The sequence below is a fragment of the Equus caballus genome, chromosome 18 (assembly GCF_041296265.1).
Source record: "Equus caballus isolate H_3958 breed thoroughbred chromosome 18, TB-T2T, whole genome shotgun sequence".
NCBI lineage: Eukaryota > Metazoa > Chordata > Mammalia > Perissodactyla > Equidae > Equus > Equus caballus.
The window spans coordinates 39,973,362-39,991,137 of record NC_091701.1 but is presented as its reverse complement, the minus strand read 5'-3'; the positions used below and the strand labels follow the sequence as shown (position 1 = coordinate 39,991,137).

General features: G+C 36.2%; 1 protein-coding gene across 14 annotated transcripts in view; it reads left to right on the top strand.

Annotated features, from left to right (window-relative positions):
* The window catches only part of CCDC148 (coiled-coil domain containing 148), a 239,841-nt gene that overhangs the window by 24,786 nt on the left and 197,279 nt on the right, over positions 1-17,776 (top strand). For 6 of the 14 annotated variants that reach the window (XM_070241032.1, XM_070241030.1, XM_070241029.1 and 3 more), the window contains one exon: positions 7,484-7,549. The exons of the other annotated variants lie outside the window; for them this stretch is intronic. Coding sequence is in view for 3 of the 6 variants with exons in the window: in XM_023622956.2 (XP_023478724.2) it covers positions 7,528-7,549 (22 nt within the window). In the remaining 3 variants the exon portion in view is untranslated. The remainder of the gene's footprint in view (positions 1-7,483; positions 7,550-17,776) is intronic. 14 annotated transcript variants of the gene reach the window in all.

The window sequence follows — 17,776 nt, the reverse complement described above, 5'->3', positions numbered from 1 at the left end:
TCTTGTTTTTTGAGCCATCTATCTAATGGTTTATGAGTTCTATTGTTTTTTTCAAAATTCTAGCATTTGCTATTATTTATTTTTCTATATTTGCCTATTTTCTATTTTAGGGGTTGACAAACTGTAGCTCATAGGCCAAATCCAGCCAACTACCTACTTTTCTAAATAAAGTTCTATTTTAACATAGCCACACTCATCCATTTACCTGTTGTTTGTGGCTGCCTTTACATTGACAAGAACAGAGTTGAGTCGTTGCATTAGAAACTCTATGGTCTGCAAACTCTAAAATATTTACTTCTGGTCTTTCATACAACAAGTTTGCTACCCCTTTTGTATTCCATTGCTTTCTTCTCATTTCTTTTATTTTTTCCTATGATTAATTTGGGTTTAATTTTCTCTTTTTCTTTTCTTGCTTATTATGGTAAAAGCTTATATAATTTATTTTGGACCTGTCTTTTTTCCCTCTAATATGAGAAGTTCAAGTTTCCTCTGAGCACTGCTTTAACTGTATTCCACAAATTTTGATATATTGTATTTTAATTTTTATTTGGTTCAAAATATTTCCTAATTTCCCTTGTGATTTCTACTTTGACCCATGAGTTATTTAAAAGTGTCTTTTTTATGTTAGCAACCAAAATATTCATCAGGAGATGAATATATAATCAAATTGTGGTGTATATATATATGCAATAGGATACTACTCAGTAAATCAAGGAAAGAATTATTGATACAGAAAACAACATAGGTGAAAATCAATTTAATCACCCCGAATGGAAGACCAACACACACAAAAATACATTCTATATGACTGTATTCATATAAATCTCTAGAAAAATGCAAACTAATCTATAGTGACAGAATGCAGATCAGTAGTTTCTTGGGGATGAAAGAGCAGAGAGGGACAGAATGGAGTAATGACAAAGGACATCAGAAAATTTTTGAGGTCATAGATTTGTTCAGTGTCTTGATTGTGTGTGGTGATGGTTTCATGGATATTTACGTATGTCAAAACTAATTAAATTGTGTACTTTAAATATGTGGACTCTATTGCATAGCAACTATACCTCAATGAAGCTGCTTTTAAAAGTATTTTAATTTCCAAATATGGGAGAATTTTCCAGTTGTTTATCTGGTATTGATGTCTAATTTAATTCTGTTCAGTGTTTGATTCTGGTCAGAGAACATATTCTATATGATTTAAAACCCAATAAGTTTTCTGAGATTTGTCTTAAGACCTGGAATATGGTCTACCTTGGTTAATGGTCCATTTACACTTGCAATAAGTATATATTCTACTACCGTTACTTAGAGTGGTCTGTGAATGTCATTTAGGTCAAGCTGGTTGATAGTGTTGTTCAAATCTTATATATAATTACTGATTTTCTGTGTACTTTCTATCAATTACTTGGATAGGAGTTTTGCACTCTCCAGCATAATTATGGATTTATTTATTTATTCTTTCATTATTCCTGCTTTTGTTTCATGTACTATAAAGCTCTGTAACTTTGTGCAAACATTTTTAGAGTTATTATCTATTCTTGATGAATCAATCCCTTTATTATTATGAAAAGTCCCCCTAATCCTTGGTAATATATCTTGTTCTAATGTCTCTTATCTGATATTATTATAGCCACTCCATATTTCTTATATTTAGCCTCACATGGTATATCTTTTGTCATCCCTATACTTTTAACTTATATTTGTCTATATATTTAAAGTGTATTTTTTGGATAGCATACAGTTGATCTTTTTTTAAAATCCAACTTGACAATCTCTGCCTTTTAATTATAGTATTTAGATCATTCACTTTTAATACGCTTTTCAATGTGGTTGAATTTAACCCTACTATCCTGCTACTTTTTTTCATCTGTACCATCTGTTCTTTGTTCATTTTCTTTACATTTTCTGCTCCTTTGGATTAAATGAATAGCTTTTAGTATTCTATTTTTATCTCTGAGGTTATTAGTTATGATTTTTAATAGTTCCTTTAGCATTTATAGTTTAACTCATCATAGTATATCTTTAATAATATTTTATCAGTTTATCCATTATATATGATACTTACCTCACGATATTTTCATTTCCCTTCTCCTATCATTTGCCATTTTTGTCCACATATGATGTAAACACCACTATGTGTATCTGGGATCATTTTCTTTTCCACCTGAAGAACTTTATTTAACAATTCTTGTGGTGCAAGTCTCTTTGCAACAAAAGCTTTGAGCTTTTGTGTGTCTGTAAAATACTTTGTTTTGCCTTCATTCTTGAAAGATATTTTCACTGAGTGTATAGAATTCTAAGTTGACAGGTTTTGTTTTGTTTTGTTTTTCATTCAGCACTTCACAGATCTTGTGTCATTGTCTTCTGACTTGTATATTTTCTGACTGGAAGTCTGTGATAATTTTTATCTGTATTTCTCTGTAATATATGTGTCTTTTATTTCCCCCTGACTTCTTTTAAGATTTTCTTTTTATGACTGATTTTCAGCAATTTGATTATTATGTATCTTTTTGTGGTTTTATTAAAGCTTGTCATGCTAGGCTTGGGCTTCATTGGAATTCTTGAATCTGTGGTTTTATCATTTTCTTCAAATTTGAAAACAATTTGACCCTTATTTCTTAAAGTATTTCTTTCTGCTCCTTACTTTTTTCTAGGACTCCAGTTACATGTACATTAGTCTTCTTGGTATCCCACAGACCACTAAAGCTCTGTTAATTTTTTTTTGGTCTCTCTTTTCCTCTGTGCCTCTGTGCCAACAGATATTTGGATAATATATATTGTTATATCTTTAGGTCCACTGACATTTTTGTCTTTGACAGTATCTAATCTGCTGTTAATTCCATCCAGTAAAATTATGATTTAACATATTGTATTCTTTCATCTCTACAAATTCCATGTGATTCTTTATCTCTTTTTCTTCTCTTGTATTTTCTTTTAAACTCTTGAGCATATTTATAACATTTGCTAGAAGTTTTTTTCAATTTCTTTAATACTAATCCTATTATCTCTGTTGTTTCTGTTTATTGATTTTTATCCTGTTTATTGGTCAACTTTTTTATTCTTCTTGGTATTCATAGTGCTTTTTGAGTGGATACTGGACATTGTGAATATTATATTGTTGAGCATCTTGATTTTCCTGTTTTGCTTTATATTAGTATTGGGTCTTGTTTTTCAGGCAGTTAAGACTCATGGATCAGTCTAGGCTTGTCAAGGTTGAGGCTTGTCTTAAGCTTTGGTAGGATGGTTGCTGAGTAGCCTTTAAACAAATTTTTAGCCTTACTACTAAGGCATAACCTCTTGCGGTCTCTGCTGAATGCCCAGGGTGATTAACAAGGACTTTCCACTCTGGCTGGTCTGAAGTTGAACATCTCCCATCCCTGTGTGAACTCTAGTAACTGCTCATCTTACTTCTTCACATTCAGTGTTTGCTTGGACTTGGACTGCTTTCCCCTGTGTACACACCTCTTACTATTCAGCAGAGACTCAAGAAGAACCATATGCAGATTTACAGAGCTGATTTTCTGCATAGCTCCCTCCTTTTTGGAACTCTGCTTCATAGCTTCTAGATACCTTAGCTTCCCTGACTGCTGATCTCTGGCTGCTCAAGCCTATGAATGCTTGAGAAACCCCCTCCTTGTTGCATGGTCTAGAACATACTTCTAGGCCAAAAGCCAGGGAAATCATGGGTCCCATTCAGCTTGTTTCTCTTTTCTCAGTGATCACAGATGTGTTCTGCCTGTTTTTTAATGTGTGAGAACATGGGTTTCATATATTTTGTCCTGTTTTTTACTTATTTACAGTGGAAGAGTAAGCCTGCTTCTTGATACTCTATCATGACCAGAAGCCAAAATCTGGTTTGTTATTCTTGTTACTGCCTTAATCCCTCAGAAATACCTTTCAACAGTTGCATTTTTGTGTGTGTGTGTGTACGTGCTTGTGCATTGGATATTGTTCGGTCCTTCTTTCTTAAAAGATTCTCTTCCACTAATTTCTGGAATATATACTAGTCTGATTTTGCTCTCTTGCCATTTCCTTTAAGATTCCTTTTCAGGCTCATCATCGTCTACCTGAGCATTATATTTTGGAAGTTTTCAAGGCTTAGTCATAGATTCCTTTCTCTTTTTATCTCATATTCTTTCCCTGGGAAATCTCACCTATAAAAACATTAAAGGTCACCAAGGACCCTCAACCTTCTATCCCCAGCCTAAATCTCTCTTACATACTCTAGACCCTCCTGCCTACTTGGATGTCTCTAAGGCAACTCAAAGTCAAGTTAATAATATCATGATCCTCTCACCTGCCCTGACCCCTACTCCCAAACCTGGCCCTCTTCCAGTGTTTCATGCTTTAGTGAATTATACCTCCACCCTCTCCAGCAGTGCTGGTCAGAAACCAAAGAGAGATCTTGGACAGTTTCCTTGCTTTATTCCTCTGCCTTTCCAGAATGTGCCTCTTTATGTATTCTCTCCATCAGCAAGTCCTGGCAGTTTTACCTCTTAAAAATTGTTTGACTCTATCCATTTCTCACCATTGCCACTGAATTGGCCCAAGCTAAATATCACCTCTCATCTGACCTACTGTAGCAGTCTCTTACTTGGCCTCTCGATGTCCCCTCTAATCATCCATCCAAATCTGTCCTCAATACCTCAGGCTAAAGTGATCTTCCAAAATGTGAATCTAAGCATGTCCCCTGCTTCTTTTAGATCTCCTCAATGGAATCTTGTTGATTTTAAGATAAAGACCCTAATCCTAAACAAGGCATAAAAGGCTCTACATGTTTTAACCCTTGCCTACCTCTCTTTCTTCTTCTCTTACCACAATACCCCTTACTCTGTTCTCCAGCCACACTGGCTTTCTTTTAGTTCTTGAAAGATGTTACTCCCTTCTTGTCATAGAATCTTATCATATGCAATTACCTTTGTTTGGAATGTCCTTTGCCACCTTCAAATCACACTCTTCTCCAGATTATTTTTCTGTAGATTTCAGCTCATGTGACCTCTTCAATAAAGTCTTTCTTTCCCTTTAAAAATACACTTTGTGTATAATTGTATAAAACTAATTATATCACTGCCACTTTGTCCCCAGTGGAAATAGCTTCATGTCTTCAGCAATAGGCACTACATAAATATTTGTTGAATGAAGGAATGAATGAGTCAATGATTGCCTTTTTATTTTTATAGCATCATGAGCATGGTAGATACTAAATGAAAATTTGTGGGCCACTTTATGAATTATTGCCTAATGTGCATCATTTCATATATTCTGAATGACAGTTTATTTATAGCCATTTAAGAATGAGCTTCATATTTCACTGAAAATGATAGCATAGAAGAATTTAATTTCAAGTAAACTTTCATTATAGGGGCAAATTCTTAATTTTTAAAATATGGTTAAACGATTCACTTCCTTGTTGCTATTTGCCATTTGTCTTTCTAAGGGGAAAAAGCCTACATTCAAAATATTTTGTTCAGTTTTCAACTGTATAGAGTGTGTATTTTCACAAAGGAGGTGACAGTATCCAGTTTCTAATGAGGGAAATGAGTTTATAGTGGTAGTTCTGACATCTCTCTCCTCTCCCACACATACTCCTGAGCACCATACCCCTATATTGTCAAGGCATTTTTGTTGTCCAGCTTAGCTGCCATTTATTAGCTCTTATGTGCCTAGTCCTATGTTCTGTGCTTTAGAATATCATGAATCTTCAAAACAAGTATTACCAATAATGCAAAACATACTTACTAATCCTGTTTTACAAATTATACATTGAGGCCCAGAGAAATTAAGTGACTTGCTCAAAGCCATAGTTAGTAACTGCCAGAGCCAGGATTTATGAAGCTCCAAAACCTATATCCTTTCTGCTACTTTTTTGTGAGCCAATTCCTGATTCTATCATGGAAAATTGAGAGTTGACTTCAAATCTGTCTGTTCCTTGGACTTTATGATATCAAATTTAGTTAAAACATTATCTTGTAAAAAAACTGGTTTCTTTAAACTTTCATGACTCATTCTTAATACAACTTGTCTATAATAATTAAATTTTCATAGAGCTATTTCATGACTCTATTCTTAGGTATTGTGATTTTCAATTCTTTGGAAATCAATAGCATTATTTTGATACTTGCTTGTTTCCAAATATTAAAAGCTAAGTAATTTAAGCATTTTTGCTCAGTTAGTTAGAACATGATCTTGGTATTGATCAGCATACAATTCTGTTGACCTCCCACAGAAAAACCCAGCCCAAAGCTAAAACTAATGCTACTTCTGGCTCACATTTGGGTTATTATCTTCTCTAATTGTGAAAAACAACACACAGAGCCAAGTTTATATTCCGTTTCTAATATGACCCTGAAAAAAAATTGAATGGATTATAACTCCTTTTGTTCTTCTAAAAGGTAAAATGTGTGTTTTCTTTGGCATGCATATATTCAATTGCTCACTCATTTGTTCACATAACAAACATTCATTGAGTGCTTCCTATATGCCAGGCATCATTCGAGGGGACGTAATGATAAACAGGACAGACAAAATATTTAGCCCATGGACTTTCTGTTCTAGTCAGGAGAAACAGACAATCAGACAACAAAATAGTGATAACTGCTGATGAGAAGATATAGCAGAGTATTCTGATTAAGAGGATTAGAGATGGTGGGGGGTTATTTTGGACAGGATGGTCACATAAGATCGTTTGGTAGAGGTGACATTTGAACCAAGACCTGAATTATGAAAATGAGTCAGTCATTTGAAAAACGGCAAGAGCTACTTTCCAAATAAATGCAACAGACGTAGAGGCAGGAATGACCTTCGGAGGTACCAGGAACAGAAAGATGGTGTTTCTAGAACATAGTTTATAAAGCTGGAAAAGGAGGCAGGGGCCAGATCTTAAGGAGTTCAAATAAACTTAAAGTTACCATCAGTATCTTCTAAAATAACATTATTGACATTATTATATTTGTCTTAGAATTCACTTTATCTCCCTGGCACTGTTTATTAATTATGACACAAAGAGAACCAAATGTCATCATAAAGTTTTAAAAATTGAAAGCTTCCTTAGGAATTACCTAGTCCCACCCCTTCATTTGGAGAAAAGGCAATTTGAGCCCAGAAAGGTTAAATACTTGCAGGAGTTAACTCAGCAAGCCTGGAGAGGTGAAGATTTGAGCTCAGGCTTCAGTACTGCAGGGTCCAGTGCCTCTTCCAGGAAATCAGATTTTAAGAAAACATTCATAAATTTTTTTTTATGTATGCCATTTCTGTGGCTCTCCTGTTTTCCATTAGATTTTTTAAAAATAATAAATTTCCGTAATTTAACCAGTATTTAAGTATAATTAATTGTTTTAGATTTGGATTGTACATTAAAAAAAAATCTTTGGCCAAATTCTTATAGGAGCAGAATAATGCAGATAATGACTTAGTATCTATCTTTCATTTGACTTTCATTGTACCATCTGCAAAGGTTCTTCACCTGGTGTTCTTATACTTTCAGGGATAAACAAATGGGCTTCAAGTTTCTACTAACCCTCTGAAAAGATGCACAACATTTCACATGCTTGTGAGTATCATTTTGAGTCCTCCAAGAAACGGACATCAAGACAGGATTAGACAAGCTGAATTTCTGGGGAAATACCTAAAGAAGATAAAGGAGAAGGAACAGGAGTAGGTAGCAATGAGACCACAATGCAGGTCTGACATCTGTGAAGGGAGAAAGGGAAGGAAGGATTGGGTAGAAAGTCTCAAACTGCAGTATAGTTCCAAGAAACTTGGGGAGTCCCCAAGTAAAAGTTGCTGGTTGGAGGCATCCTGTGTTGGGCAGAAAGGCACTGACACTAGTACCCCTGCCACACTTGGTTATTGGCTCTGATTAGCACCAGGGGCAGTGTGGTCATGGATCCAAGTGGGCAGCAGCTGGGGCTGACCATCAACTCTGCTCCTGGCAGCAGTTCTCTAGAAGGAGATCCGAGCAGTGCACTTCCAGAGCCACCACACTGTGCTTATGTGCATTCCTTTGGGAAATGTCATTCCTTCGGCTTTTGTCATATTTTCAATGTGTTTGGGTCCCCAAAAAAGTTCAGAACCACTGACTATTCTGATATCTAAATGGTTAAACTGTATCCTGCAGAGACCAAAGTATGGACTCAAATTTATTACCAAAAGTCAAGAAACAGGTGTTACTCACTGAACCCCTGAAAATTGTAAAAGTGTTTCCATTATTTCTTCATGAGTGGAAGAGACAGTCGTACTTTTCATATTCATATTTATCACGATGAAAGCAAATAGTGTCAGAATCCTGGCTGCAGGGTTATATGATAGGATGCATATGTACTTATTTTTCCTTAGAGGAAGAACTAAAGATTCAGAGCATGGATGATGGACACACAATTCCTGGGTTCATACCTTGATTCTGCCCCTGATTAGCTGCTTGACCATGGCTAAATTACTTCCCCTCTCTGTTCCTCAGATTCCTCTTTTCTAGCATGGACATAATGATAATAGTGCCTGCCTCCTTGGATTGTGGGGAGGATTCAGTGAGGCGATCCCCAGAAAGCTCCTCACACAGTGCAGACACACGCTATTTCTATGATCGTGGAATCTTGGGCACTGAGCACTGCAGTGTGCCCTACTTGAACAGATTCAGCAATCTAAAATGCGAACTCCAGGAGTGAATGAATAGATGAAGCTCTGATCCTTCAAGCTGCAGAAGGAGCCTTTGAAGAGCAAGCCCTTACAACACATTTGAAAATTATTCCATGAAAAAGTAGTGTCTCTCATTGGTAGTATTTGAGGAGATATGAAGGTTTTTTCTTTGTGCTTATTGGTATTTTTAATTAAAAAAATGATTATATGTTCACTTGTATTATTAAACATTTTTGACATTATGTCCAATTCTTTAACACATGTGCTTTTTTTTTTTTCTTCCTCCCCAGAGCCCTAGTACACAGTTGTATATTCTAGTTCTAAGTCCTTCTGGTTCTTCTACGTGAGCTGCTGCCATAGCATGGCTACTGACAGATGAGTGGCGTGGTTCTGTGCTCGGGAACTGAACCCGGGCTGCTGAAGTGAAACATGCCAAACTTTAACCACTAGGCCATCAGGGCTGGCTCTACATCTGCTTTTTAAAGCAAGTTATAGTTATAAAGCTGATTTTGCATAGAAGTGGATTATTCCATAGTATAAAATTATTATTACTGCTGTTATTGCACAAAATGTTTAAAAAGTTTTCAACCATGCTCTGCAGAGCTTGACCTTTTTTGACAAATTGCTTTCTGTTTGGGTGAGCTGCCTTTCCTCCTTTAACAGCTTCCTTGATTTCTCTCAACCTATTTTGTCTGTAATTCTTTAATTCCCAATCTCTTTAGTGTAACCACTTTTCACTATTCCTGGTCTAAACATTTTTAGTAAGACAGATATGATAAAAAGTTAAATAAGCATTTGAAGGGTTAAATGAACATTTGCAAATTATTTAGTCCAGTGGTTGGCAAAGTACGGCTCAAGGGTCAAATCTAGCCAGCAGCCTGTTTGTGAAATAAAGTTTTATTGGAACCATGCTTTTTAGAATACAAATTGTCTATGGCTGCTTTCCTGCTACGCAACGGAGTTGAATAGTTACAACAGCGACTGTATGGTCCACAAAGCATAAAATATTTACTATCTGACCTCTTACAGAAAAGTTTGCCAACCCTTGATTTAGTTTACCCAAAGTTTTAAAAAGCAGGAGAAAAATAAAAACATATCTCGAACAGGATAGCTTGTTGAAGGTAGGAATTAGGTCTTACTCATTACTTTATCCTTAGTAGCTGGCCTAGAGCCAGGCTTACTGTAGATACTAAATGAATAATTGCAGAATTGAATTGATTACATTAATTTTAAAAATTGAATACTTATAATTAAAAAGAAATTTCCTCCCAGTATGTTTTTATTAAAGTTGGCACTGTAGAGTAAACTAGCTGGGCTAGCCCATTAGTGACCATTATAAATAATCTCCCTGGGGTGATTTGTGTTACATTAGGAAAACATTCCTTTTGTGAAAAAACTATTAGTTTAATGGAATAATATGTCTGAGAGAGAATACTTGACCCCCTGCTGCTTCTTTTCACGTTTTGCTTTTTATGCTAAGATTCCTTTAATAATTTCTTAATACTTTAGGCATGATAATTCATCAAATTCCTAGACTCACATGATGAAGCTCTCCGAATATTTTCAGTAAGTGGATTCTAGTACCTGGTTTGGAAAAATTGTTTGGGTAGAAAAACTTTTGTATATAGTTACATATGAATTACAAAATTAACTTTAATCCTTGTTATATTGCTGTAAAGGTCAAATGTTTTAAGCTATTACAAAATCATTTGTATTCAAAATTTCACAAAGGAATCTATCTTTAAATAGATGATACTTTTTAAAAATTGAGACATGGGTTTCTGGTTTTCTTTTTGTTAGTCCATTTGTTTTTGTGTGATAAACAAGGACATCAATTAATAACAACTTTGGAAAATTTCCATAAAATGCTTCCTATTGATAAGGCTCATCTGAGACACTTTTTTAAAGCCAGGGGGAAGGAATGAATAGGTGGAGCATGGAGGATTTGGGGAGCAATGAAACTATCCTGTTTCATAATATAATGGTACCAAAGGGATAGTGACAAATATCACTATACATTTGTCCAAATCCATAGAATGTACAACACCGAGAGCGAACTGTAATGTAACCTATGGACTTTGGATGATGACAATGATGTATCAATGTAGGTTCATCAATTGTAAAAAGTGTACCACACTCATGGGGAACGTTGATGATGGGGGAGCCTTGTTTGTTTGCATGTTTGGAGGCAGAGGGTATATAGGAAATCTCTGTAATTTCCTCTTAATTTTGCCATGAACCTAAAACTGCTCTGAAAAAAAAAAAATCTTAAAAAAAGTAAATGTCTTAGGCCTCTCTCTCCTCTAAATACTGCTTCACAATTTGTGGAGTGGGGCCCAGGGCTCTTTCTTTTTTAAGTATAAGCACCACAAGTGATTCACATCATCAGAGAAGTTTAGGAAATACTACTTTAAAGAATACCTTCTGGGGCCAGCCAGCGGCATAGCGATTAAGTTCATGCACTCTGCTTCAGCTGCCTGGGGTTTGCCAGTTCACATCCTGGGTGTGGACCTATGCACTGCTTATCAAGCCATGCTGTGGCAGGCATCCCACATATAAAATAGAAGAAGATTGGCACAGATATTAGTTCAGGGTCAATCATCCTCAAAAAAAATAAGGAATACCTTCACGTTTTCTCAATCATGTATAAAGTAATGTGAATGGTGCTTAAAAAACTTACCTAGATCCATCATATACTCCCACTGATGATGAGATCATTTTAATATTCACACATAGAATTTAATATTTGCTCTTAAGCTAAATATTAGATAATTTTATCAATGACTTAGAGTGAGGTTTTTTTTAATATTCCAGTCATTGACTCTTCTTCAATATTTTGAGCTTATTTGGGTCACAGATTCCCTCAGAGAAGCTGATGAAATGCGTGTAATCTCTTCCCAGGAAAATTAACACACAAAAATTTTGCATTTAATTACCAAGTTTCTACTAACCCTGACATATAAAAAAGGACTCCAACAATAGACCAGTTTAAAATTTATTCTTCATTTGGGGCCCACTTTATTTTTAATATTGCTCTATAGCTGGATATCTTTACCCTAATTTATTTTTTCTATCAGACGTCATACAGTCAAAAATGTAATAACTGTATCAGTATTCTAACTGTGTGTATCTCTCTTTCCAGTTAAATAGGACATATATTGTCATTGTGTTTCTTTTGCTTAAGATGTCATTTAAAAAAAATCTCATGTATTTTGATACAACTGTGGATTTGGGGGATGCTATTTATGGAAAGAACGAGAAGCTGACAGTTTGTTGGCAGAATAATAGAGGGACAGATACCTTGAGGCTGGGTGAGTCCTGATAGGCATGGGATAGATGAAAGAAGATGCCTGGGGAAGGAGCTGAGGTGACCAGAAGCCAGCAATGAAAATCCTAGGGCAGACTGGAGTCAAAGGGGTAAATTCAGAGGGAGCTGGCACCTTCCTTGATTCCTCCCGAGTTTTAGAAATGGGAATTCAGTGAGGGATGCAAACAGCTTGGGTGGCAGATGGCTTTGGAGGGAACTGTATCAACCCAAATTTGAGCATTGTATCAAAAACTCAGGCAGAAAGAATTTTGTTTTCTTCAAGGTCTTAGAGATGAGGTTGGGGTAGGGGGAGAGCAAGAGAGGAATATTGAGTGGGGAAGAAAGGGGAGTGGAAGGAAAAGAGAGAGAGTGAGAAGTGAGACAGAAAAACAGACAAAGGGAAAGAGAGAGAAGTTCTGGAAAGAAGCCACACTTATATTAATCTAGACAAAACTGGGCTCATTGATTACATTGGAAATATAATCTGTCTACCTGGCTGTAATCTCGAGAGTGTACTTTAAAATGACTTCCTGAAAGTATATCTTGTAGTGTTTTATGCCTCACTGTGAGGTTGGAAGAGTATCGGAGAATACAAAAGGGCCGGTTTCTCACCTGTGTGTCAAATTATAACTCAGGGCTCACACTAGCCCACAGGACAATTTTGAATGAATTAGAAACAGGCAGATGCAGCCCCACACCAGGGCATGTGGCTTAGCCAGCAGAGTACAGTTAAGATTTCAGCTCTCATTTCTATCACCAGACCTGCTTGTGCAGAGAACTCCCTGCCCAACCCTATGTGTCAGCTCTGTTCCAAAGAATTGAATTTCTGCTTAGGATTCAGGCAGCAGAGAAGATAAGGAGAGGCTTCGGATCTGTGTAAAGACCTTTCAAGTCTCTTACAAGCCAGAGCATCTATGATATTGTGATTTGTTTCTAGGATTCAAACTACCCAAATAAATGTGAATCTGGGTAGCAAGGTTACAGAGCAGGCAGGTTTGAAGGAGATGCACATAGAGTGATGAGGAGGAAGGAGATGCTTGTCCACTCAGCCACATCACAGAACCACCCTGGCAATCAATAAAAGGGCAGATGTTTCAGCCAGATTGCTTTCACATCCATAAGCTAGTTATAATCTTTATGCTTTCACAAATAATCATAGAAATAGGTTCAGAAGTCACCATATTCATATATATATATATATATATATATTCACACACACATATATGATTGATATACATCCATATTTTATGTATACATATATTCATGAATCCTAGCCATTCTTCCATATGATTCCATACAATGTATTTTACACTATTACAATACCAACAAATGTACTATCCAAAAAATGCAATTATTGTAAATAATTCCTATTGTATCTATTATAACAAAATATGAAATATGTAAATAAAGAAGTCATTAACTTGTCTAGGGGATTTTAAAACCATGTTCTTTAATATTTAATGCTAATTAACTAAACATCTAACACATTTTGTTCTTAAAAATGATTAAGTTGAAAATATTTTGCAAATTCACTGAAAATCTGGGTAATAAGATATTGCTGATCAAATATAAATTGTGTCACTGTGTTTATTTCTATCAGTTTGGGTTGTCCTGAATTAGGGGGGAACTTTTCTTCATTTAGGCTTACTAAACATCATCTCTTGTGACTAATAAAGTTTATAGTTGCAAGAGGTATAGAGGTACTTTATCTTCCCCTATATATAAATTATGTTCGTTGGTAGGCTCAAGACATTCTCTTTAGGACTTTTTACTTTATTAAAATAGGCAATTTTTAAATTCTTTTAATTTTTTGAATCCCTGATACTTGGTATGGTTCAAAAATTAAAATGATTCAGAATGTGTGCAAAAAGAATCCCAACTGCCTCCCCAGCCCTGCTCCTCCTGGCCCTGCATGTAACCATTTTTAGTAGTTTCTTGTTAATCTTTTCTACATTTGTTAATGAAAGCACAAGAAAACACAAATATGCATTCTTTTTTCTCTCCCATTCTTTCAAAAACAGGCAAAATTTAAAAATTCTCCCCACAATACCTTTTTAATCCTGCAACTGGCCTATCCATCAGCTGGTAACTTACCTCTTCTTTGTAAAGAAGATTAATGAAATCGTCTACAGACACTTTCACAAAATCTCCAGTTATCAAAATTAACAAGATGATTTTAAATAGACATTGGTTGATTGCAGTCTTACAAGTTTCAGAATGGTTTGGAAGCAAAGTGACTGGAATATTCTGGTGTACTGTCCAGGTTACTGTCTTCCTGGTATGATGATTTGGATAACTGCTGTACTATTTCTTCCGTAATTTTAGAATTAGGTTAATTTCTAGCATAAAAGCTATGCTAAAGATACCACCTGGGAAAGTGTATACTGATTTAGGAAATGGTTAAGGATATTTTACACAAATTTAAAAATCTCTTAATTTCCAAATCTTGTATAAATTGGAGATGTTGCAAAAGAGTTTACCTGTTTAAATTTAGAATGCTGACAAGTTTTTGATACTAACAGCTGTCTCTGGTATGATCATATCATCAACTGATTACAGAACTGCAAGTTTTCAATTAACTTGAGCCCTTCCTTCTCCTCATTGCTCATATTTCCATTCAGGGGTGGCTAGGCATCCTCATTTACTAATATGGTTTTGTATTTCCTGTTGCGTATTACTAAAGCCTTGCTCCTAGTCCCCAGCATTCCATGCTACCAGACCGTGCTGCACCATCAATGATTAGGGTGACCTTCAGTCCCTGCCACTGTGTGTTAATAGAGCTCACTTTCAACCTCAAAAGTGTTCTTGATTGGGTAAGAAATTTTATGGTCATCCTATGAGATTTCCCAATGATAATAACAGCTAACCTTTACTGGGCATTTGCTCTATACCAGCAACTGTGCTAAACCTTTGCATATATGATTTCATTTATAACTGCCTATAGCATAACTTCCATTAGACAAATAGTATTATAGTACTTATATTACAAAAGACAGTGGAAGCTAAGAGGTTAAGTAATTTACCCAAGGTCATGCAACTAGTAACTGAGGAACCAGGACTTGAATTCGGGCCTGTTGGATCCACACAATAACTGTTTGTTATTAAGACTGTGTTATTAGGACCAGTCTGTGGCCACCGGTGCCCAAGTTAGTCTGGCAGCAGTTTGAGGAGCTGGGGACCACTGAGTTTCTTTTGATTGCCTTAAATTTATTCAGTCCATTCATTTGCTAAATAAATAAATTAGTTCTTTTTCTTTTTCTTTTTTAAATAAATGCCAAGGCCAAACAATGATTTTTTTTTTTTGAGACAAGACCAATAATCTTGGCAGTGTTATGTTACAATGGCTTTTTAAATGTTGTGCTAGATGCCATTTTAGATGTGAAGTTTGATGGGTGCATTAGGGACAGTGGTTCACTGTTCCGCTTTGGAAAAGCTGCTGTCAGGTTTGTGAACAGCTTTATTGTTCAGCTCACATAAAGGTCAGTAGCTCTAAAAATACACAGTTTAATGGGTGATGTAATAGATATTTTGTGTGTGTTGAAGGTGCTTTCCCTCAGTGGTTGAAACGAGTACCTTTGTGCCTTCTGAAGAGAAGGTGTACGTACGTGTAGTGTGTGGACGTGTGTGTGTGTGCATACACATCTTGTTTGAAAACCCAGTCTTACAAACTGGCACAGTGGATTCTTAAATCTCTATCTATGACATGTCAACATCTGTGAAACTATTGTATATCATTGGATTTGACAAGCATTTTGTCTGTGTAACTTCAAAACACAGACTTTGGGTCAGAAAAAAAGAAAAAAGATTAGTGGTGGGTTTTATTTGATTAAAAAAAAAAAGGAATCAATTGATTCAGTTTAGCTTGGCAGCCTTACAGGTAACTTCAGCTTCTGCATCTTCCAACCTATCTCAGCTTTTTCCTGGCCTAAGAGACTGTTTTTTTCCTTTTGTTTCTTTTCTTAGCTTGATGAAGTGTTAAGATTTGTTCGTTTCAAAACAGACCATTTGAAAATGAAGAAGCCACATTGTTTAGTTCACTGGACTGGGAGCCTTAGAGACATGTTCTATTCTCAGCTCTGGAAAAATCTCTTAAAGCAAAATCACATGACCTGAGAAAAAGAAGATATTACTCTAGTTTGATATAGTACATTTGACTTTCTAATCAGTGTTGAAAGCATAGTATTAACTGGAAAGTCCTTGGCAAAGTTATACTATCTAAACGGGCGAGTTCCAAATCCTGGCAGAGCATATTCCTTTGAGTTACATTTTTCTATAAGTTTTTAAAGTTTCTTCTTGACTGTAATCCCTCATTCTCACTAGAATAATACAAGATTAATCTTTTCATTGGGAGGATGAATATATGTTGGATAAAGTTACTATAAATCCCGTGTGGAAAGGTTACCATACTATAGTCCCCAAATCTAGTGGTCTGGGAGCTTGGATGGTCGTGGGAAAATTGGGTTACCCTGATATGTAGCTGGGACTGTTGGTCACCCATCCCTGACACTCCAGGGAAGTTGATCTCTTTAGCTAAGCTGGTCCAGTCTTGGACGTATCTTTTCCTTGACCTTTTCTTTTGCATTCAACCAAGGCATATCTGCATTAAAAACAAAAAACAATAAAACAAAACTTCCTTAAACAAATTAGGAGAATTATAAAGGAGAAAACAAACCTGGAAACCACACGGTGAACAACATGCAATTTCTGAAGACTGCACAGTGAGCAGTGCAAAGTAATTGGTTTCAGGAGAATTACACTCTAGCAATCTTCACCATTTACTGGTTTTGTGCCTTTAAGCAATTGACTTAATCTCTTCATGGCTATTCATCTGTAAAACAGGGAATACCACTTCATATAGCTAGTCTGGGATCAAATGATAATCATGAAAGTACTTTGGAAAAGGTGGATATTTGTTGTTGTGTTGATAATGAAAGTCTTCCCTTTGGGGCTGTTAGGTACACGAGGTGCACAATCCAGTTGTTTTTCTCCACTTTATGGAAGTCCTCAGAAGTAATTTCAGATTGTGTGCCATCACACATGGTGGAATTCTCACCCTCTACATGATCTCGCTTCTCTTCTAGTCTTGTCTTTGGTTCTCTGAGGTTGGGGCTTGTCTGCTCTGGCCACAGTTTGCACTCCGTTTCCTTTTTGCAGCCACTCTGCCTGTATTCTCGCCCTCTCCTCCCTTTCTCTGCCCCATTACTTCATTCCCAGAGAGAAAGGCTTGTCTTTCCTGGGTTAGGACCAACTTGTGGATCCTCCCTTGCCCTCTGAAGTTTTGTAGCTTCAAGTCTCTGGAGGTCCTATCTTCTCCCCACTCTGGTTCTCTCAGCTGGGTTGGCTTATCCGAAGCATATTTCTTACTTACAGGGATTTTGAGACAGATTCTTGCCTTCTTCACCTGGGCTTGAGTGTGAGACTGGCTTGGTAGTGGTCCCGTTGCCTTTGAGACTGGAACCACTCTCACTTCATTCTGCAACTGATCTCATTGTGCTGGTGCACAGTGGCAGACAGAAACTGCTCTTTCCCACTTTTGAAAGGCTCCATGTTCCCCAGGGCTTTCCACATGATTTTCAATTTCCAGGTTGAGAAAGCAGAAATGAGAATGAAGAAAGCCCCCAAGTGCTTTTACCCTTCTCAAATAATAGTAGTAGTAATTGTTGTGGTACTACTACTAGTAGTAGTTGTGATCCTAGCAGCGGCAGCAGTAATAATAATAATAATGATAATATAGCCATGCATAGCTTGATGATGGGGATATGTTCTGAGAAATGTGTTAGGTGATTTCATTGTTGTGTAAACACGATAGAGTGTGCTTACACTAATCTAGATGGGGTA